We start from the raw sequence: 24,109 nt of genomic DNA, 5'->3' as shown, positions 1-24,109 counted from the left end.
TCTCTTTGGGATGCATGGATGTCTTGTAATTGAACGGATGATCGAACTTTGTTTATGTCAAAAAAAACCTTTCTTCTTCAACGTGTCTTTTTCTTTCGGTAGTTTGGGCTGATAAACTGATATTATTAGTAAAACACCAATACAATTAAAAATTTGTGTAAAGAACGTCATTATAAAAAAAAATTGAATTTCGTTAAGTAATTCTCGAGTTATTGCTAATTATATCCGACTGAAAAGTGTTGAGCCCAATCGATATATTGTTACATAAGTGGTTCAGTGGGATATTGAAATGCTCGTTATTATAAATTCCTGACAGTTCTCTCTCAGGTTTATCTTAAAGTGAAGGAAAAACGTAGTGAAGTTTTTAAATAAAAATCATATTTATAAAAAATTATACATAAAACAATGTTTATTGCAAAAAATCATACATAATATAAAGTTTATTGCAGAAAATTATATACAAAACAAAGTTTATTGCAAAAAATTTAACAGGATAAACTTAGTTTAAGGTATTCCAATAAAAACCAATCCAACTTATATTTTCAATTTTTTTAATTACCAACTATAGTATAGAAAATATTTTAAAAAATACTTTTATTATTTACGGTACTTTAATATTTTTTTAAAAACGTAACAGCAAATATTGTATAAATAATACAGCATAGAAGAAAAAGAAGAGAAAAATTTATGCCAATTACCTTGGAGCTGAAAGATTCTGAATCAGATTCTAATTACAAAGTTTCTTGAAGTGTACTAGATTTCTCCTGTTGTTGAGATTCTACATCGTAATAATCAATTAGATAGTTCATTTCAGTTTCTTTCTGGCACAGTCAAGATCAGCTGATTCAAGTTAAAATGATTCTTTTGGTCCAAACATTTCTCTCTGATCTTTTATATTGTTTTCAAAAGATTTATTTGAGTAACCATAAATCTAGAAAACGTTTGTTGGTTGCTCAAATATTTTGCTCATAGGGATCTTTTGGTTAAAACATCGCGAGATATTGGTTATCCATAACCCACGGTTAATTTTTTTTGCTGTAAAACGAGCATTTTGTATTCTTATGAATTTTTGTTTAATCTGGGATTCAACTAGTTAGCGTTCAACTTGTAAAAAGCTTAAAATGCAAGATTTTTTTGTTTTAATAAGAATATGAAAGGCTGATGAAATGTTTTTAACAAACTGCGACCTTTTCCGTAAAAAAGTCAACTATTTTTTGTAAAAACTACATTTTCATAGTAGTTCAGTAACAAAAAATGATTTACTTGCAAACAATACTTTCCCAAAGAAGCCATATTATTTGTTTTACCAGGAAGTTTTTAATTTGTAAAATAAATAACCCAGCATGCTTCTTTTAACGAAGATTTGTTTTCCTGCTCTGAGTACAACACTTTACATTGTAATTTTTTTTTTTGATTAAAAACATGCAGACCAATTTCGGTTGATAATATGTCACAAAAGATCATGAATTGAGATGCTTTTTTTTTAGGAAATCGGTATATATATTGCTATACTTTATTAAAACACTGTTCAGCAACATTTGGTCTCCTTGACAATATAGATTATAATTACTTTTTTATACTGATTCCAAAAATTGTTTAGGAAAACTTGTAGCACGTCTTGTTGTTAAAATACTCGGGTGTTAGGATATTATTTTTGCATATTTTTGTGCAGCCTCATATAGCCTTAAATATGAAAATTTAAATAGCTCATGGTCACGTGGAAACAAAATTACACTTTTGTCTGAGGACCGTGAGAAGACAATTATCTAAGGAATTGAAGAAATAATTCTTGACTTGTTCTGGACATTTTACCAATCATAATTTAATGTAAATATTATGCAGTTAGTTCATCAAATAATGGCATTTAGTGACTCTGATGATGAACTTCTTGAACCAACATTTCTTCAAAAGAAAACAATTAACCAAGTTTTGACCTCAAGTAAAGCTGTTTATCAGGATGAACTTACTTTGTCACCCCAAACTCTTACCCCTCCTTCATGTGTATCAAAAAAAAAGAAAAGTCATTTTTCATTAATGGGCTTGTTAGCAGAAAAAAATAATCTTTGTGTTAAGTCAGAAACAGATGAAAAAATTGATGAAATGAGAAAGAAATTCGAAGAGGGTATTGTTATATATTGCATTTTTTAATTCATTTAACTATATTGGAGAAACTTAAAAATAATGGATTTCCTTGTATTTTTGAATTAAATAATTTAAATTTTTTATAAAATCTTTTATGAGTTAAATTGCAGAAATAATATATAGTTAAAAATATAGTTGCATTATTATTAAAATCAATTTCAATTTGAACAAAAATAAATAATGTTTGTCAATTAGATAGTGGCTTCTAAACCACATTTTCATTAGAGTTTTTATATATCATTATTGCTGTAATAATGTTTTTTATTACATAAAAAATAAAGGCCTTTTTGATAACTCATGGAAAGCCTGGAATTTTTAGGAAATTTATGTTATAATCAAATCCAATAAATTTCAGGGAAGAATAGATTCTGATACTGTATAGTTTATAGAAGCAACAAAAAATAAGTAAGATGCAAACTATTTTAAAAAAACTTCAACTTCCTAATTATAAAAAATAGGAAGACATGCTACATCCGTAGATCTGGAAAAAATATCTCAGTGAGTCAACTTTCTTTAATAAAACAACTTTAAAATAGATTGGAAATCAATCAACTGCTTTATCTAATTCTGTTGTTTACAATAGAAGATGATGGATTTCCAAACCTGAAGTTTCAAAAAAAAACAAAAAAAACAAAAGTCAATACATGATGCTTAATATGAAGTCTTTTTTTTTACTACCATAAACTCCATCTGTAAAACAATCCAGGAAAAAAATGTATCTGTTATATAAAGGGAAAAACTGTTTTCTAGTTGTTTTAAAATCAGGGTAAAAAGTTTTGATCTCTGAAATAACCTTTGTAAAAGTCTTTATAACCCTTGCTCTTGCAACTGGCCAAAATAATTTTTAAGTAAGTTCTTAAAAATTAATTTAGCTTTTTTCTAAATTACTTTTTCTTGCAGGAGATTTTACAAGATTGGTAGAAGAAACAGATAATATTGAATCTGAAACAATTCATCATTCTCAAGAAACTTCTCTTGAAAATCAAACCCAAAATTTAAATGAACATGATAAACAGCTTTTGAAGAAGGTGAAAATTGACTTAGAAATTACTTTTGACCACTACTGTATAAATAAATACATGCAGTAGTATAAAAAATTATAAACAGCTGAATTTTTTGATTTTTTTTGTCATAACTTTTTGCTTTTTCACTAAAAATGGGTGAAAGTTTTAACAATTGTTCCTCAAATGTGACTACACAGTATGAATCTATCTAAAAAACGATAACTTATAATGAAAGAAAAAAATTCTAATTTAATTAAAAACAAAACCATGCAAAAGTTTATAAAAAAATGAAGAAATTCAAAAAAGAGATTATTTTTAATATCTTCTAAATTTTTTGCAGAAAATCAGTATTTTATTAAATACTCTCAAGATTTTAATACTGCTTGACAACAAAGAGGCATATAGTCAACTAAGAATATAGAAGTATATGATAAAAACTTCTTTTGAAATATTTGCCTAACAATCCAAAAGCATCTTGAATAAATCACTTTTATTGATTGGTTGTTTGCCCTTCAATTAACAATTGAGATGTTCTATTGGATTTAAATCTGAGGTTTAAGAAGGCTAGTCTAATAGTGGGATTTTTTTGAGTTGAAAAAACTTTCGATAGAATTTGCGCAGTGCTTTGGATTGTTGTCTTGCTAGAAAATTTAGCCATGAAGCCATTCTATTCAATGCAATAAGGTGAACCAATAGAATCACGACAAAAAATCTCACCATCATGTTTAACTGTTGGCATTTCATACTTAGGGGCAGATCTTTTATTTTTTGGATGTCTTACATACTTGATACCATTGTTATCAAACATGTAAAACTTTGATTTGTCACTGAATAAGAAAAAATCTGCTTATAAGTGGAAATTGGATCGACTTTCCCATTATTTGCCTTAAGTAAATTAATTTTAGCATTAGTTTTTCTTAACTAAAGTTTAATTTTTTTATGAGGTATGGTACTGTTTATAAATTTTTGCCTAATTATGTTTTTAATAAAATTTGAATTTCTTTCTTCTGTTACAAATTATCATTTTTCTTGAGTTATTTATACTATCTAGTCACATGAGAGGAACTCATTTCCAGTGAAAAAGCAAAAGTTTATGATGAAAAAACTTGAAAAAAATTTAGCTGTCTACAACCTTTTGCATGCTGCTGTATATACAAACAGTAGTAATCAAAAGTATTTCTATTATTATTTATTGCTTTTTAATGAAAGTTATTAATACCATTATTTGTTTGTGGAATGTACACCCATACAATTATAGTTTTAATTAGTAGAAGTTCTTATGATTTAATAAGTAATAGAATTCAATTTGTAATGTTTTTTAGAAAAAGCAAAAGTAAAGAAAATTCAAAAGTATTTTTACTCCTAATTTTTTAAATTACTGTTTTTACAAATTCTTGCATGTAAATGTAATACATGAATTTTTTCAGCAAATTTTGTTGAAAATTAACAAAATCACATTCAAAAATATGATTGACTAAGAAAAGTTACTGAAAGGGACGCATTACTTTCAGTATGAGAAATATACTGAAGTAAAAAATCTGATTGAACTGTGAAAATATGTTTATGTGAGATTCATATATTTCAAAAACTTCCTAGTTGAAAACCATTGATTTAAAAAAAAAATCAGATGATTTGAGTAAAACTTGCAAAAGTGCATTTACACTGGACTAACAAAATAAGAGTAAAGTGTTGCAGAGTGATGAAAGTAAGTATAATTTACTTTCATCTGATGGTGCTAAATATGTTAGACATCCAAAAAACAAAAGAGAAGACTACTGGTACACTTTACAAACTTTAAAATACAGAAGTGATAGTGTCATGCTGTGGGCAAGTCAGTTCAAATTGACTATTAGTTTAAATTGAAAGCATCTTGGATGCTAAATACTATACCAATTTGACAAAAAATCACATGCTACCTAAATTTATGAGAGGAGTATGATTGTCAAGTTAGAGAAGAAAGTGATATTAACAAAAAGGATTTTGTTTACAACTTTGTACCATAAAAAGAAAATATCCCTATAGACAAACCAATTAAACTTGTTGCCTCAATCCCTCAAATATCAGCTGCTGCAGTTACCTTAAAAGGTTGTCACCAAATATTGATTAATTTGAATACAAATTTCATGAACTTTAACAGTTAATATAATATTTTTAAAAGTTAACTTCATTTTTTCACTTTTTTTCGAATGTAGTTGAAAGTAAAAATACTTTTGACTCAAACAAATTTGAAAAATTAAAATACAAAGTCCAATAAAAAATTTTTACTGTACTATAATGTCACTAATGCACATTTAACATAAAAGATCTCCACCTACTTTCAAAAATTTTTTAAAGCAAAAACTAGTAGTAAAAATACTTTTGAAAGCTAATAGTTATATATGTGATTGTTATATTTGTGTTCTTCATGACTGATAATTGCTGCTAAGTGTGAAACTGTAAATATCTTTTTAAAAGATAGATTCATATAAATATCTCTTTAAAAGATTTAACAAGAAAAGCTGCTGATTAAAAACAAAATTATATTTACATTCAAGTTAATAATATTTTTAAAAAAATTTTTAAAATATGAATTTAAAGAATGTTACTTCTCATATTTATCATTTTCAAGGTGACAAGTTTTCTTGAAAATGATTTCCCTGATACTTTTCCTGGTGAAGAGGTCTTTGTTCATGAAGTGAAGGAAGAGCTTATACAGGACATGACTCCTTTTTTTAGCTGTTTTGACGAAGACTTGGATGGTGTTAATGACGAGGTGATAAAGATAGCATTGTTGACATGTAGGCTTTCTAATATTTAATTTTTATTTGCATGATAAATTTTAAGTATGATAAACCTAGTTGTCACTCCAAGGTCTATAAAGGGTCATTCCATGTCTACCACATGGACCATTTCAAATTTTGATGAAACTTGTTGGGGTAGTGTATGTTAATGAGCAATGAAAATATCCGCTAAATATCTTGAGAAATTAAAAAAAAGGAAATTTTGTGTGAAATCTACCATCTCATGCAAAAACTGTTTTTTTCTTTTTTAGAGGCTGATAACTCTTGAACAAATATTTTACATACCTCAATACTTCCAAGCTAGTAAGATACTTTCAGATGAGCAAAAAATTAAAAATCTGATTTTTGACTTTTTTTCTATAATGAGGCTAAACTTGAAATCTTCCTTGCTATATTGTAGATTTTTGTGATTTTAAGAGCTCATTATTTAAAACTAGAATTTGAAATGCTATAAATCAAGTTGGATGTTGATTTTTTCAAGCTGAATAATCATTTTGAACAAATTCAATGGACTAGAACTATTCATTTAACAGTTATGTGTCATCAAAAAAAGCCCCAGCCAGATTTTGTAGAGTTGTGTCTCTGATTCAAAAAATTCATTAAATATGATTGCATAAATTTTTTAATAATTTGAAATTTCTTTTACAAATCAATCTAAGTGTCCTCTGTAAGAAAGGTATCTGATAAGATTCTTAATCCCATAAGTTAGGCTAAACTTTTAAAAAGAGAAAAAAAATATTTTTAAAAGAACAAAATCAAATAATCTTTAAAAACATGATTTATAACACTAAATATTTAAAATTAAAAATTTATCAATATTTTGGTATCATCAAAACCTTTAAAAGAAGTCATTTTAGGAAATATTGCTTACACCATCAACCTTGACTCCCAGTATGTTTTTGCTTTTCCTTGGTTTGTTTTGCAGATCTTTATAAAGTTATAAATACTGTTGGGTTTTCTTTATTGTCTCACTATCTGGAGCTAGCATAAACAGGGTGGTTTTTTCAGATTATGAAGATATTTTTGCAAATTTTGACTGTTTTGAGTCATAATCTTTTTTACTTTTGTAGCAGATGGTTCAATTAGTTACACTTTCACCAATTGCTTTTGAATCTACATCTAATATTATTACAACAGCCATTTATGTAGCAGCTCTTATTTTGTTCACTTTGTGTTTTCTTTTATACTACTAGATCAACCAAAAATAATGATAGTTAAATTCAGATCTTTTTTTAATCAAACCTGACTACAAAGTTGTCATTGTCATGAGGGTATGTTGTTACAACGTTTATTTTCATCTGTATTACTATTTTTAGAATACAGATGAAAATGTGTCTTTTGACAATCAGTACAGAGTTTCTGAACAGGTAAAAAACCAAACTCTTTTACAACTGGAAGACTAATAACTCTAAGAGACTATAAAAGAAAAAATAACTAAATATGTTTTTAAAAATTTTCTTCAGCTAAAAGTTATAGTTTAGATTTTGAGACTTGTTTTCATGCTTTTTAAAAGGATTACAACAATTTCTACCTCGCTCTTGTACCGTGCTAAATACACTTTCTCATAATGGTTACCTCTTAAACACATAAGCTCTTGTTTTTGGTTTTGTTCTTCAAAACATTTATTCTTTTAGACTTTTTAAATATATGGTTCATTTTAACAAAAGAACCAGGAGAAGGCTTTAATGTTCTATTGTAAATTAGCTATTAACTATATTATTAATTAGCTCTAAGAATATAAACAATTTCACTCTTTATTCCAAAAATCCTATTTTCTTTAATTCATAAAGTCAAATAATTTGTGAGGTTTTAGGTGTCTATTAAAGATTTTACATATCAATAATATTTATGTACTTTGATTTTTTAGTAAATAACAAGTGATAATTTAAACTCATTCCAATTTTATAATTATTTCTAAGATTACTAAGTTTCAAAAAGATGCACATAGTACTTTCTTTCCTCTTATTTTGAAAATTTAGCCTAATCTATGCAATTTTCTTAAAGGGGTTAAGAATGAGTCATTTTTTGGCTTTTTCCAATGGAACATACTTTGAAAAATCTAAGGAACTTTGTAAAAATTGGTCCATTTGATATAGTGACCCATCACTCCCCAATTAGTTATTAATTTCTCAAATATGTAAAAAAAAAAAATGAAGCTTATTCCTAAAATCTTTTAGATCTTTAAATCTTGTCTCCTTTCTTCTTTTTAGATCTTTAAATCTTTTCTCCTTTCTTCTTTTTAAATCTTTTAATCTTTTCTCCTTTCTTCTTTTCACTATTAGTTATCATAGATGAGTCAACTTCAGATGATGTTTGTCAGTTATTATGGAGACTGATTTGTTTGCATAAAGATGATGTAGTATCAAAGCTTGCATATGATGTTCTCTTGGATTCTATAGAAAATGTAAGTCTTTTTTTTTTTTTTTTTTTTTTTGACTGAGTAAAGGAGCACCTTATAGAATTTGTTGCCTTTTTGATAACAAAGTTAATTTTTTTATTATTATTTTACTAATTATGAAAACTTATTATAAAAGCATTATGTTGCTAATCTGAAAAGAAGTATGACATAAGTAACTCATCTTTTTACATCACAAATATTTAAAATAAAACTTTTTTTCTTAACAGTACTGCTAAAGTATATAATGGCTGATGATCTAGAAATACCATAATGTTTATCAATTGATAGATCACATAAAATCAATTTTACTTAACTTCCTTAATTTTAATAAAAAGTAAAATTTAATTTTTAATTTACTTTTGAAAATATTTTTATATCTCAATCTCTAAAATGACTTTTAATTGAATGAATAAAAGTGAATAATGTTAATTAAAATTAATAATAATTAATTTTTTTTTAATATTATTAACTTTGTTTTTTTATAAATTTGATTTAATATTATTATAATGTTTTAACTACACTAGCAAGAAATTTACATAAAAAAAAAAGTTTTAAACTGAGATGCTAAGGAAAATTTGTCACTCAATTTACTCTAAATCTGCTGCTTTAAAACATGCTCTTCATGATTCAAAATTATTTGTAGTCAATAAAAAACAAGAACTTTTGTGAGGTAAAAAACAATCATTTAGTGATTTTATTTAAAGTATCAATGTGTAAAAATTGTGCTCTTATTTATTAGTATTAAAATTAAAATATGAAAAATTAAAGAAAAAAAAAACCCATCAACTTTTTTCAAGAAAGTCAATGTAAAAGCTGTAATAGATACATAAGTATTTACAAGTATGTAATTATTAACAAATATATATTGTACAAAATAATTGTTGGTAGAGTTATTATATTGTATTATTATCTTAATTAAGTCATTTTCTTTAGAACAAAATCTCTTAAATTAGTACTTGCTCATAGCATCTTTTGCAGGGAGGATTGCTTCAATTTTCTTAAGCTGTCAACAAGCCTTGTTGATAACAATTATTCTAAGCTATTCCATGCCTCTTGAATGCAATTAAAACTACAAGTTTTATCATTACATGCTTTTTAAATTTTATCATTGAGTATTGAAGATAAGGTAAGCATATTTTTTAACATATGCTTTGTTACATTTGTGGTGTGCCTAATCATTATCTTACTGAAATAGGTAGTTGTCATATGGAATAATTCCTTGGAACTTTGGTTTAGAGGATAAACAAGGCTCTCATGGAACTGGTTTTGATCCATAATGTCATTGATCTTATGAACCCTTCCAGCAGCATGTGAAGCAAATCACCCTCATAGGTTTTTTTTCTTTTGATACTTAACAGTTGCTTTAATACACTCAGAATGATACTTTTCATTAATACCCCAAAAGGAGACTAATCTATCCAAACAGCTTATTTTCATTGGGTAATAGTCCAGTCTTTAGGAGCACTGCATCATTGAATTCTACATGCAATGTTGGATTATCTACTTTCTGTTGTCTTTTCTTTTTCTTCTATGTTCTTATACTTCTTCATAAGATCAGTAATGTTACTTTTTCCACATCCAATCTTACTTGCAATATCTCTGAGTCATTCTAAATGAGGACATCTCAATAATTCCTCCTTTATTGACATCATTCAGGACTATTTCTATCTATATGCTATATACTTGTATATCTTATCTAAAAAGTAATAAATTAGCATATTGCATCATTAGTAAATACCAAATTTTACATATATACAAGGTTAGGTTAACCCTATCTATATGCAGTTTATATTTATATTTTATTAAAAAAAATCATAAAATACTCTTAGAGTTATTGATTCGTGATTATGAATACTTAAAGAACTTGCCTTAAATTAAGAAAAAACATTTTCTCAATAGTTTTACATACTTTTGAAAAAAACTGAAATACTAAAGGTAAGAAGGCTCACTATTTATTACAAAATTTAAGATTAGTAAGATTTCACCATACTTTTTCAAACTATAGTATTAATCTTGTTACTGTTTTATGAAAAGATCTTTACCAATTTTAAAATATTTATTAATCATTCTTTTTAATATGATATCTGAGACTAGTCTTATTATTTCTTATTTAAATCATAATCTTATTAACTTAGTTTCATTTGTAATTAAATAATATATGAGAACATCTCTGACTTGTATGGTCTTGTTTTGGATTTTCTCCAAAACAAGACCATACAAGAAATGGTCTTGTTTTGGAGAAAACCATACAGAAATGGTCTTAAGATGCAGTCCTTTAACAATTTGAAACAATTGTTTGAGATGCAGACCCTTAACAAATATAAACAATTGTAAAAACAGTTTGTTAAATGACACTTTTTCTATTGCCCTGTTTTTTTTTCTTCTAATTAGTTTTGTTCAAAAATTGTTTTAAACCTTAAAAACATAGCCTATACCAAGGTATGTGTTGAGCTGTGTAATCAATTAGTAGATTTTTGATTATATTTTAATGATTTCTATTTTACATGTTTATCTCAATATAAACTTTGTGTACAAATTATGTATGATTTTTAATTTCTATTAGAAAAGAAAAAGTTGGTTTCCCAAAGCTGCAGATTTCTTTGGTTTTTTGGTTAATCTTGGTGCTGATGCCATAAAACTTGTTCCATCATCTGTCTCATTAAATAAATTTTGCACTATTCCTATGCAGCCAGAAGAGTTAGAATTCACTGAAACTAGTAGCATAAGAGAAAGGTTTTTTGCCAGATGTTCAAATCTTATACTGCTTTTAAGATTGTATACATTTTGTATTCAGAAGAAACTTGTGACACTTTGTGCAGATGAAATTGACTGCTTAGTTTTAGTTGCATTGAGGCTGTGCTTAGATAAAGTTGTCCAGCTTGCTGTTTGGGATTTAGAGGTTTTGATTGGAAGTCTATTGGATTCTTACAATCAATGGGATAAAGACCAAGTATTGCCTTTTGAAACATTCTTTCAGTTAAATCATGGTAACTCAATCCTTTTGCAATGGATTTTGTACCATAGCTTTTAATTTTTATTTTAACAAATATTTCAAAGGTACATTCTTATTAAACTAGTTATATGAAGTTATTCTAAACATTAATTGGAGATTTAAAAAAAGTTAGTGCTACAAACATGAAGTAGTACTTATATAGAAAATTTTTTTAAATTTTAGATGGTTAAATTAAGCAAAGATATTTCTGCAATGAATCTTCAGCATCACAACATCTTGCAACTCTCTTGCTACATCCCATTAACTTTGCGTGGATTACAATTTAAACAAGTATTTTCATTTGAAATGGCAACAAACATACTTCAAAAATCAAGAAATTCAAATTATTTTCCAATAACAGTAAGTGCTCTCTGTTTTTTTTTTAATCTCAATAAATATAACAGTAAGTGCTCTCTGTTTTTTTTTTAATCTCAATAAATATAACAGTAAGTGCTCTCTGTTTTTTTTTTAATCTCAATAAATATAACAGTAAGTGCTCTCTGTTTTTTTTTTAATCTCAATAAATATAAGTAAGTTTAAGTTGTTAAAAAAATATTTTAAGATAAAAGTTTCATAAAAATTTGTGATTATATATGAACTCAAAATTTTTTTGAAATTTCTAAATTTTAAAAAATGTCTAAACTTAAACTGATTGTTGTCATAAACTTGTTTGAATCTTGTTACACTGGTTGATTTTGTTTTAATTTCAGTTGATCTAAAAGTAACATTGTATAATTTTAAAAAATAATTTTAGTTTTTTTTTAATTGTTACTGAGATACTGTCTCAAAATCAGTGTTTTTTTTTTTTTTAATTAAATTATTCTATTAACATTTATTCAATAACTGTAAATTGAATGGTAATTATTTGACTGATGTTTCTGTCAATTATTAAAAGTAACTGAATTGTTTTAAAAATGGTTCAAAGTTAGAATAAGTGTAAATTTAAACAAAATAATATCTACTCATAATTAAGTAGGAGGATTTTCAATAAACTTAAAAAATATAATAAAAATACTTAACAATATTTAGAATGTATTATCTTTAATTTACTTACTATGTATTTTATTTTTATTATTATCTCTTCTTATCTGTGCAAAAACTGGAAAAATTTATATTTAGTTTGCTCAGATGTGTAAAATGACCAAAAATGTACCAGAAACCCTTAAAAAAAGACTATTAACTTAATTCCAACACTTATTGGAATTGAAGAGAAAGTCAAGCAATTACTACTTCTGCTTGATGGACCCTTCCAAAAGTTGAAGCAATAAAAGTGCACTTTCCATAAATCTGGATAAAGATCAACTTGCAACTGTCATAGAGAAGCTAGGACACTCAAGAAACCAATGCACTGCAAGTAGCACACAGACCTCTTCAGAGAGAATTTCCATCTCTTCGTTCCTATGAAAGAATGGTGAGCTACATATCTACACATAAATCTTTGTGATTTTTTTTCTATGGGACTGATTGAAGTAGCTTGTGTGCTACAAAAAGCATCTATCAGTGAGCCCATTGAAGGCTGCTACACTCCTGGCAAAACCTTGATCAAAGCCTTCATCATTATGTCAGTGTGTGTGTTGGTTCTTTTTCAAAGAGATTGATTTTATTAATTAAAGAGAAAGTGGCTTTGATTGAATACTTGCTATAATTTATCCATGCATTATGATGTTCTTGTATTTTCAACAAAGGTTTTTTACAAAAAGCTGATGTAATTTTAACTGAATCACAGTGTACTTACAGACCTTTTGAAGATGTTGATGCCACCATTGTACATTTAGCTAGGACTTGTAAAACAATTTGATACAGCTCTACACAAGAAGCTGTTAGCTTTTGAATACTTCCAAGATGGTTTTCTAAAACTTTTTAAGGCAAAGGTCAAGGCTGGTATCTTCTTCTGCCCACAAGTATGGAAGATCATAGAGTGAGAAATTTTGCCAAGAAGCTAAAGAGGACAGAGAAAGTTTCTTGGAACAGTTTTGCTGCAGTGGTTCATGGCTTCTGGGCAAACAAAGAGCTGAAAACTATACACAGCTGGTTCAAATTCATAAAGAACTATGCTTAAATAGAATGTAGAATATCTGTATGCAAACTATAAGTAGATCAGGGGGCTTTGCAATTTCAGTAGGACATGCAGGATTTTTAACATTGATACAATGTAATAGAAAGGAAAGTGTAACCAAAACATGATGGGGCTTTGTTTAGGGGCTTATTTAAGAAAGTAAATTGTAGAATTGAGCTGAAAATCTAGTAAATTTACTAATTTCTGAACCCTTCTGAGTGGTTTAACTTTGTATAGTTGATGTTAGTAGTGGTCTATTTCTGCCTATATGAATGAAAAAGATAAATTTTACCTGTTTCATCTCTATTAAGAAGAAGGTTCTTTAGGCTGTGTTTATAAAACCAAAGTTTTTGTGAGTATTGCTATTTTTCCATGATTTTTAGACATAAGTACTTGAAATATAACACTTAGAAATATAAAGCTTTTTCAGCTAAACTGATTGATAGAGTAAAGTGTTTCTAAGCAATACTTTCAATCTTTTGAGGTTATTGACAAATAGATTGCATCAAAAGATAAACAAATTTTCCACCACAATATCCATCTGTTGTCAGAAAAATGAAATAATAATAATAATAGTAATAATAATAATAATAATAATAATAATAATAATAATAATAATAATAATAATAATAATAATAATAATAATAATAATAATAATAATAATAATAATAATAATAATAATAATAATAATAATAATAATAATAATAATAATAACTCACTTTACAGACTTTGAATCAAATATATCTTACTATTTGTTTAGATAAGCATTTCCTGATAGAAACTTTTCTAAACTAAGCTTAAAAAAATAAATATAAATTAAAAAAGCAAGAGAAAAAAAAAAAAGAGAAAGAAAATTAGTTTAAGTTTTAATACTTACAGTTGGGTTAATTAAAAATTCAAATGTATTTTAAATAATTTTTTGTAATACTTAAATACTTGTTTTTTTAAATACTTGGTAATTTAGTTTGTGTGTTTTTTTTCAACTTGTTGTATTTTGTAATTTTTTAGCCACGTTCAATTTTAGAAGTGATTTATCAGCTTCATATTAATGAAGAAACAGATTATTACAGGCTTCACTCAGCCATTTTATTGTTAGATACATGCTTATACACTGATGATGTTTTAGCATCACAGAAGGTAAGCATTAAGAATTTTATAGATCCATTCAATATACAAGTCCCTCATGATCTAAATATTTCTTCTTTCGTCTAGGGTAATTTGACAAACTTAATGAATAAGCTGCGATCATTAAATGGTGAAATTAAAGAGTGTAGAGGTCATTTCATGGACAGGACTAAAGTGAGTGTTTTTTTGTTTACTAAACTATAAATAGAAATAAGATCTTTGTTAATAATTTACGAATTACCAGTTTACAAAAGAGACAATAAACTTCAGAAGTTATGTTTACAAATTCTTTTCTGTCAAAAACTCATTATTAACTAAGGTTCTCATAAGAGTTTGATTTTTTTTTTTTTTTACTGTTAGTTTTTAAATCAGTGATGAAAGTCAATGGTTAATTTTTTAATTTTTCAGGTGAAAGATGTTATTGTTCGATTTGCCAGCAAGATCATGTTTGCTCTTCAGAACCTTCAAACGCAGGTTATCTTTAGAAAATTTTAAGTTTTGTTAAAAGTCGACATGGTTAAAACTCGTAAATTTTGTGATTTTTTAAAAAGTTACACATTAGTATGATTATGTTTACTCCGATCTTCACACTCTCTGAAGTTGTTTCTTTGTGTATTTGTATTTGAACTTAACAATATTTACTGTTACAAGAGTTGAAATATGTTGGTCATGTTTGCTACTGTAATCATTTATTTTACTCTTGAATTGTTCCCTTCCCTGTTGAAAATTTTTTTGTTGATCTTCAGATTTTGCACAGAGTTAAAGTTTTTAGTAAAATTTTAGTAAGACTTTTAGTAAAGTTTTTAGTTACCCACATCGAAATTTCAAGTTAGGGTAATAACAATCTGTATTCAGTGTCCTACTTTAACTAAGATCCTTTTCCTTAGCTTAATCATTAGTAATATCTGTGCAGGTAATGCAAAGTTTATAATTCATAATCTCACTATAAGATTCGAAGCTTATATACAATTTCATACTTGTAATGCTTATCAAGAGTGAAAGGAAAACACTTAAAAACGGTGTTGTATTTTCCAATATGTGTCGTGGCGACAAAATATGCGACAAATATCCATTCACAAAAATTCAGAATACTTTTCCACACCAAAAAATTTTAAAATGCTTTCATCGTCGCTGACTTAGTTAAGCAATCATTTTTATGATCGTGGAATAAACACGATAACTTTGCAGGTTTTTTTTATTATTGTTAATTTTTAGATTCTCCCTTAAAATGACCAGTTGTAATTTTGTGTCTTATATTTGATGTGTTTAGAATTATCATCATTATTATTTGCATATCATATTTATGTCCATTATTATTATTAATTTTTAAGGTTAGTTATGAGTTTTTAAAGTCTTACTTTCTCAAACGATGTCAACTTAAAGAAGCAAAAAAAAAAAAAACACATTTTTAAAGCAGAGAATTTTTAATGTCAATTAAAAACGACTTGTTGTTCTCTGACACTTATCATACCTTTGGTCTTTAATTATTTCTATTTTCTCTTTTAGTGTCATTTGGATAGCTACTTCGAAAAAAATAGCAGCAATATAATACAAATTGAAAGTCTGAAACAGACAGATGACGGTACAGATGAAATTTCTGATTAAAATGAAATCCAACCCAAAAAAAGGTATAAAATTCATGGTTGCATTCTGTGATACAAAATCGAGAGTATGAGATTTTGACTTCAAAATCCAAGTCTAATCAATTTGACTGTGTAAAATACATCGTAAAATTGATTATCATCTCAAAACTCCAAGAGTTTTTCAACTTTTTATTCGACAAGACTCTTAAATAAATCATTTAAATTAATAAAAATCATTTTCTGTAGCTATGTTCAATCAACGATCTGAATTTATATTAGTGAATTTTAGAACAGTTTTTTTAATATTACGTGTATTACACAATTTTTAAATATTACGTGTACTACACAATTTTTATTGTAATACAGATCTCAGAATTCTTAAGCAGCTTTTTCAGTATTTAACGGGTGACGTCACTAGAATATAAAAGTAGTATTTTAAATGCTTCATTTACTTACCACATCAAAAATGCGAATGTTATTGAGTCATAATATTAATATGATTCCAATATTATCATCAATCATATCAACATTATTCGCATAAATGATGTTATGATAATATTATAACATCATTAATGCGAATATTATGGAGTCGGCCACGTGTTGGCAATATCTTATACAATATTTGTATATTGAGATTTTTTAACTTGTCAATTATGCACGTTTTCCTTTTAGAATACCCCAAAGAATCGGACGTAATTCTGACAAGATTGCAAGCTTATCCTCTTTCTCTCGACATTCATATAGTCAACAACTGTTTTGGCATAATGTGATGCTGCTGGTTGTGCTTTTTGAGAGTCATGAGATTTGTGCTCCAAGATAAATGATTTTCCGTACGAATTTCTGTACTGACGATCATATTCTGTTCAGATTGTTGCTTTTTGTTTAAAATCTTTTGTCTCTTCCTTCTTTCGACGGATGTCTTTTTTTTCAACGTTTTAAGTTTGTATGGCTGGGTGAGCTTGAATTTTCGAGCTGCATGGCGTTGCAAGAACGTGATTTTCAAAAACTGGATGTTCTTTGTGGTCAATACTTTTTCCAACTGACCACTTCTAGGAGGCTCTCGTGGCCAGATTCGTTCTCAGCACGTCCAACTATTTTATAAATAGTACTTTTTTGTCTTTTCCTTTGGCTTTCCCTTTGGCTTGTTTGTTGTTCATTTTACTCAACAATCTAAAACAACAAAAGTATATGATTTTGTCTGTTTAAACAAGAATTAAATATGCTTTAATAAGGTCAACCATGGCCTACTATATAACACGGCCGGATTTGTTGCCTTGAACGCAAAAAATTAGTGGGCCGATTTTAGGTTTTTAGCTTTTGAATCAAAACCTGAAGGTAATTCTATAAAGACATTAATAATATTTAAATAATTTGCTCTTAGCTATAATTATTACTATTACCAAAATTCTTAACCTTCAAACACTAAAACAGTTAGCTAATAATAAATCATGATTGCATTAAGCCGAATGAACTATCTATTTTAGCCATCAATTTTAATCTACAAAATCTTAGTCTTAAAATTATTGGTTCAAACAACTAAAATTAACAAAAATGTTAGTAAAACTAGCATAATTTTTAAATGTACACATTTACTGAAAGCATTTACATATATTACAAAAAGATTAATCAAGTCAAGTTTCTTTTGTTTCTCAAAAAAACAATATACATATACTATGTTGTTATGGGTTTATTCATTTGTCTTTTTTGGTTTGTCGAACTTTAAAGGCAGCAACTTCATTTTTTCTAATGTTTCCATTTTTAATTTGTTGCTCATTGTTAAAATATATGTTGGTAATAATTGTGTTTACCAAATGCCTTCCCCATTCCTCATGTTCTATACACATAAAATCACTATCACTTGGTTGATATTTTTCTAGCGCTAGCAAGGATGCATTTTTTATATCATGGGAATACTTTAATAACATTTTCTTTACAGTGTCCAGAATTATAAACCCATTACAAACATAGTTAGCTAATACTTTGGAAGGTTTTGTTAAACCACCACGTGAAAGAATTTCCAGATATTCTGTTGAGACTTTATTGAAACTTAATGATTTCAGACAGTTAGAACAGTTATATTTATCCCCAATCTTTTTCGTGATGTAACCAGATATATTGATTGCAACTTCGTAAGAGTCATGACAAAGCTCATTCTCTTGAATTTCATTGCTATATTTTTCCAATTTTATTAAAAGTTCATTTTTGTCAATTTTTGTATCAAGTTTAAGATTGCTCGTCCAACAATTGATATTGGCTTTAATTAAGGATTACATGCATAATATCTTTTCAGAGCTTTGAACTTCACGTAAACTGACTAAAAATCTTCCACCGCTCATTTGTCGATATTTACTGAAATGTCTTTCTAATGGATCAGTTTGAAACCTGCTAGTTAAAACATATTTATATCCTTCTGAAAATAAATCTTCAATCAGACTTGCAGTACCCTTCAGTGTTGTAATTAATGCATTAGTTGTTTGAGCAGATAAAGTATACTTATTACATCTTTGAAACTGCAAGTTTTTCCATTCATTAATCCATGTTGCAAAAACTCGAAAAAATTGTGACTTTTTGTCACCTGGAATAGCTGCATTACCAATCCTATTGTTTGTATTAAACATTACCTTTGAATTAGAAATAGTCCACCAAATATTAATAAGCCTTAGAAATCTAGCAGCTGCAGTTTCGTTTGGAAAATAGCTGATGATTGCAGCAGAGGTGGTTTCATCAAAAATATTTAAAGCTAAAGGAACACTTTGTTTGTTGTTTCCTGGATGTAAAGTTTGGGCAGACAATTTGAAAGCTTTTTTTAAGTTAGCAGGTAACAATTCATCTTTCTCATAAACTTTATGCAATAAACTCCAAGAAATTTCTCCAGCTTCAACATGAATAATATCATCAAACTCAATAAAATCAAAAGGTGGAAATACAAACCGTTTTGAATTTAATAAATTATTTCTAATGTTTTTCAGTAAATGAACACTGTCATATAAATTGTAAACCCGGTGTCCCATAAAAGTAAAATATATTTCATTATCTTGTTCACCAAACTTTAAACGTAGAATTTTAAATGCTGAAACATTTGCTGCATGATTGTCAGTTATTATAGCTCGTACATTAAAAGATGCTTTATATAAAGTATCTAACGTTTCTTCTATATGTGAACTAATCATAGAACCAGAAATTTGAAATTCTGGACAGGCCTTAATTACAAAGGGGATAGATTCTTTCAAGCTAACCACCATGAACACAACTATACCAGAATAGAAATTACCATCATCATCAGCACCAATTAAACTTCCTCCATGATATTGGACACCTTTTTGTAAATACATCTCATCAATTAAAACAACAGTCAGCACTTATACTACCATTTTCCAAAAGTAATAATAATCCTGATAATGGATCAATGCCACCCTTTGAAAGTGATTTTAAATAAGACAACGAAGGAAGTGGAAACTCTTCTAATAACAAAGTATGTTTTGATGTATATCTGTGCATTAGAGAAAATCTAATGATTTCATTTGTGTAGATTGGACGTCCTTGTGGTTTATAAAGAGATAATTTATATAAATCTGATAATACACTTTTTGATACGTTCTTTGCAACTTCATGCATATAAGAAACAAAATTAACAAGCATACTGGCACTGGTCAATTTACAAACACTGCCTTCTCTAAACCATTTAGGCAATGGAACTGGGATACCTTTCATATGTAGCTTTACATGTAAGTCTTTATCAATAGTAATACTGTCAATGTTAGGAGTAACATCCCCGTCGTCGAAATAAATTCTAAGAAATAACACACGGTTATCAACTAGTTTAAATGAAAATCCTGCTGGACAGAAACTTTCATTAAGATCTATAATGCTTTTAATTGTATCATGTTTTCTAAAATCGTATGTTTCATCGAGAAAAGGATGAGAATATATACGAACTGCAGGGGGCTTACGTAAAGCTGAGGTTGATTGAATTAAAGATGGCTTTGATAGGATGTTTTGGTTGGTAATAATTGTTGGTATAGGATTTTCGCAATAATTCAATGTTATACGTTTACCTCTTTTCAAATATTTATCTTCAAAATGATCGATACATATAACTGAGTTTTCTGTGGGGCTCCAATCAGCTCGGTTGACAAACTTAATCCAACAATTTCGAAGATCTAACTGATTGCTATCAGGAAAACTAAACACAGTTTTGTATGTTACGTGGTTGCTGTTACTGGAACATTCTTCAATCTTTCGCTTATAATTACTTCTACAACCAACAACACAACACTTTTTTGGCATTGCAAAATAAAGTATTACTTGAATTAAAAAAAGTTTAATTTAAGATTGTTAAATCGGTTCATTGTAAACTTCAAACTCGTGTTTTTTCGGCCCACTAATTTTTTGCGTTCAAGGCAACAAATCCGGCCGTGTTATATAGTAGGCCATGCTGGAACTATTTTTATTAGTAAATATGTATTTTTACAAAAAAGTAAACCGAAAAATCTTGTTGCAACAAGAAAAATAACTTGTCGTCATTATTGATGTTTAAGGCATTCGGAATCAAATTAAGTGTGTTTGAACACAAAATAGATTTTTCTATTTATTTGTACCTCATGATCCTACAAAGTCGTTTGCGGACCCCAGTTCGGCATTCACGAGTATACTAGGAGTAAAAAGGAGTTTGGCAACCACGAAAATATACAAACGAGTAAATTCAACTTGTTTTTCTACTTCAAATAGTAGATTTCATTTTGTTAAATAGCATTTAGGACCAAGGTCTCTCCTACTTGTTTGCTGCATATGGGCGGTCGCTTCGATGTATTTGAAGATGTTACCCACACGAATTATGTGCAAATATGTAAATTTTTTTGTTGTTATTTTTTACCAATCATTTATTTTATGACCAAAAAATTGTCTTACATGTTAAAAGCTAAAACACTTGTCTATCAGCTTGTAGCGTTTTGGGTTTTAAATTATTAGTGGTGACACAAGGCCGTATTTTGCGTTTCTATTCAAGTAAGTACCTTTTCGATTGAGTTCATTGAGACCCAGATATACATGAGTTCATTTAGACCTGATATACATAATTCCCAGTTTTTAAATTAAAAGCGTGAATCAATTTTGAAATAATGCCTAAACGTAATATTTTACATTGACTTAAATTCAATTAAACCTCATAAAAACTAAACTGAAATAGTCTCAATCGCATAAGGGTTAAATTAGAAAGAATCTAAATATTTGTTCAAAAAATAAGATCTTAAATATTCTATTTTTTTGACGTAAATTTCAGCCTAAATAATAATTAAATATTGAAGTTTATTTTTAATTTTCCTGATGGTTACCAAAACAGGGATGCCACTTTAAACGGTCTTAAAAATGAGAACAAAAGTAACACTTTTAAATAATCGGGATCGACGACAATTGTAGATCAAGTAGTTTTCAGCTGACTTATGTCTTCTAAAATTGGAGTTTTGACCAAAGCAGTAAATTTAAAACGTCAGTTAAGGCAGAATATAATTTCACCATCATTATGGTTACGTAAATATGCCTCCTCTTAGGAACTTGAAAAGTAATTCTATTGAAATCACATTCAACTTGATCTTTAAGTTTTCTTAAAAGGTTTTCGAGCTTGGAAGTGTATTTCATCATGATAATTATCTCTGCTACTATCTTATTATTACCATCTTAACAGATGACGACATTAAATGGGCGAGACGATAGATATGTGAACGATTTTGTATTGCCATTGATATTTATCAAACCTTTTTTTACTGATTCTATTTTGATTCCTAACTACAGTAACGGGAATCAAAAAGGTCATGTCAAAACTACCTTCTGAATGAAATGGCCTATCTTACCAGTAGCTTAAACGCGTGTGATTGTCAGAAAGTGTCGCTAAAGAATAAGTTTGGTTTTGATTGAACCTTGGTAGTTTTGCCTAAAGAATCGCCGAATCTCTATCTGCTTTTTAGAAAAACTCTTCGCAAAAAGGAAAATAACGCGATCTTATCTTAAATCATTCCTCAAATTAAATTAACGTAAAGATAACTTGAAATAAATTTCCAAAATTGTTTGATGAGTTCTTACATGAGCACTTTTATTGACATTTTAAATTCTTTATCCTAATTAATACACTTAAACTTTTCTGTTACTTTTTTCTTTTCGAGACGCACTTTATAATTTCATCATTTTATGGCGAATCAAAAAAAAATCAAAAAGAGTTAAAAGGAGCAACAATAAAGAATGTAACGTTCTAACAAATGAATGAAAAAAATTTTCTTCCTGAATTGAAGCTATTGTAATGCATCTAACGCAGTGACAATAAAATTAAAGTGGGGAGGCCAAGGTAACCCACCTTTAATAAAAGACGCTTTAAAAATAAATTGTCTTGTAAAAAAGTAAAAGTCGCTGTGGTCAAATTTAACAATGGAATAAAGATAGTTTAGATATTTCGGAAATTCATTTAATAAAAATTTTTTTTATCATTTTAAAATTTAATTTTAACCAACAAAAAAAAAATTATCTCGTTAACATTCAAAGTTCTAGACTCACTACGAGCTGTTAAATTAAATTTTTAATTAAATTAGTGCGGAAAGCATATCGACTAAAAAAAAACTACATGTACATGCTGCTGCATATACTTGTAATCTTGAACAAAACGAAACTAGAATCCTACAAGATTGAAGTTTAAAACAATCTAATAGGTATATAGCTTGAGCAAATATTAAAGTTTTTCCTAAAGAACAGCCGACGTTAGTAGGTGATGAAGACCCTTTTGTTATGGAAAAGGGAGGGGGTAATTTTTACCTTACATTGGCAACTAATAGTAAGCCCGTGGAATCGTAAAACTTGTTTGCTAATCTTTTAATTTAAATCCCTATGTAACTAAGAAATGACGTCTTAATTTGGTATGTCATGCGTCATACATTGGTCATTAATCCGATTAAGAATCATCATTTTTAAAATTTAGTTTTGCATTTAAACAGTTAATAGACCTAAACTGACATATTTTTTCAAAGCAGTTTCATAAAAAAAAAAAAAAAATTTTAGCAGATGCGAATTGGAATGAAAACGAGATTAAAAACTTCAAATTATAAAATTATAAAAGTTGGTTTAAACATCTAAGATTAATGACATTAAGCAAAGGGCTGAGAAGATGAATATTTGAAGACGGATTGGTGTTGCTTAATTGATGCATTCTAATAAATCAATTTAAAATGAATAGAGAGTTTTGCAAACATTTTTGTAAATTGTTGTAGAAGAAGGTAAATGTCCCTTCTCCCACCCCCTCCTTGTCCATGAGATTCATTATTGGTCGACGAAGCAATCTATTAATAAAAACAAGTTTTTTTACTTTAAAAAACAGAGTAAACAAATTTCCAAAATCAATTAATCGCTTAGAGGACTAATAGTACGAAACATTTTCTTTCGCTATTTGAATTTCGCGATTATTTTTCGCTACATATTATTTGAATGAGGTTAGCAAAGTAGCGTTATTTAACTTTTTTGAGTTACACTTAACCAGGTTTTCAGTCGTCTGATGGGAAAGTTGCAGATAAGTAAATTCATAAGAGTTAAAACGTTTACAGCATTTGGAAATGAATCTTTTTCTTGAAACTTTATTGAGTCTGGAATCAAATGTCATCATACTCATAAATCACATTTTCATTCGTAGACTTCTTTGAGGATTTTAAATTCTACTTGTAAATGACTTACGTACTGACATCTTCGCTGTATGCTTCGATTTCCAAAATTGAAAAAGTTTAAAAACTGTTTAAATCTTTCATTTATCAAAGTAATATAATAATGAATAATTAAAATTGTATCTTTCACTGTTGGATAAGGAAAAATTTGATGGGTTCTTCTAAAAAAGAAATAAATAAAAAACAGTATTTGCGCATCTCTTTCCAAGTATTTGTCAACATTTTTGCTTTTTGTACTTAATCTTCTTTATTAAAATCGCCATCTTTATTTTACATATTTGAAATAAGAACTTTCAATGGCAAGAAATTTATAAACAAATAGCTTTTAAGGTATACTG

At 27.8% G+C, this 24,109-nt stretch overlaps 1 protein-coding gene and 1 pseudogene across 6 annotated transcripts; one reads left to right on the top strand and one right to left on the bottom strand.

Moving 5' to 3' along the window:
- The first annotated feature begins 1,713 nt into the window (after nucleotides 1–1,713).
- On the top strand, nucleotides 1,714–21,017 carry LOC145202434 (uncharacterized). Of its 6 annotated transcripts, XR_016450795.1 has the most exons (12): nucleotides 1,727–2,122; nucleotides 3,043–3,170; nucleotides 5,755–5,923; nucleotides 8,209–8,330; nucleotides 10,888–11,274; nucleotides 11,500–11,676; nucleotides 14,381–14,509; nucleotides 14,585–14,671; nucleotides 14,906–14,971; nucleotides 16,004–16,125; nucleotides 16,753–17,312; nucleotides 20,507–21,017. XR_016450795.1 is itself a non-coding variant. In XM_090082134.1 (11 exons), exons 1-10 carry the CDS (start codon nucleotides 1,837–1,839, stop codon nucleotides 16,100–16,102), a joined length of 1,650 nt encoding a protein of 549 aa, XP_089938260.1. In that variant the 5' UTR covers nucleotides 1,723–1,836; the 3' UTR covers nucleotides 16,103–16,125; nucleotides 16,753–16,968. The 6 variants fall into 6 exon arrangements, 1 of the variants encoding a protein (XP_089938260.1); XR_016450797.1 differs by lacking the exon at nucleotides 20,507–21,017 and having other exon boundaries at nucleotides 1,714–2,122; nucleotides 10,888–11,381; nucleotides 16,753–16,968; XM_090082134.1 differs by lacking the exon at nucleotides 20,507–21,017 and having other exon boundaries at nucleotides 1,723–2,122; nucleotides 16,753–16,968.
- LOC149891041 (uncharacterized) lies at nucleotides 17,703–20,499 on the bottom strand (annotated as a pseudogene).
- Nucleotides 21,018–24,109: the final 3,092 nt, after the last annotated feature.

Source organism: Hydra viridissima, unplaced genomic scaffold (genome assembly GCF_058129835.1).
Source record: "Hydra viridissima isolate aposymbiotic clone 2 unplaced genomic scaffold, HvirCarnegie_v1 scaffold_3, whole genome shotgun sequence".
NCBI lineage: Eukaryota > Metazoa > Cnidaria > Hydrozoa > Anthoathecata > Hydridae > Hydra > Hydra viridissima.
The sequence above is the reverse complement of the archived record's forward strand: the minus strand, read 5'-3'. Positions and strand labels throughout refer to the sequence as shown.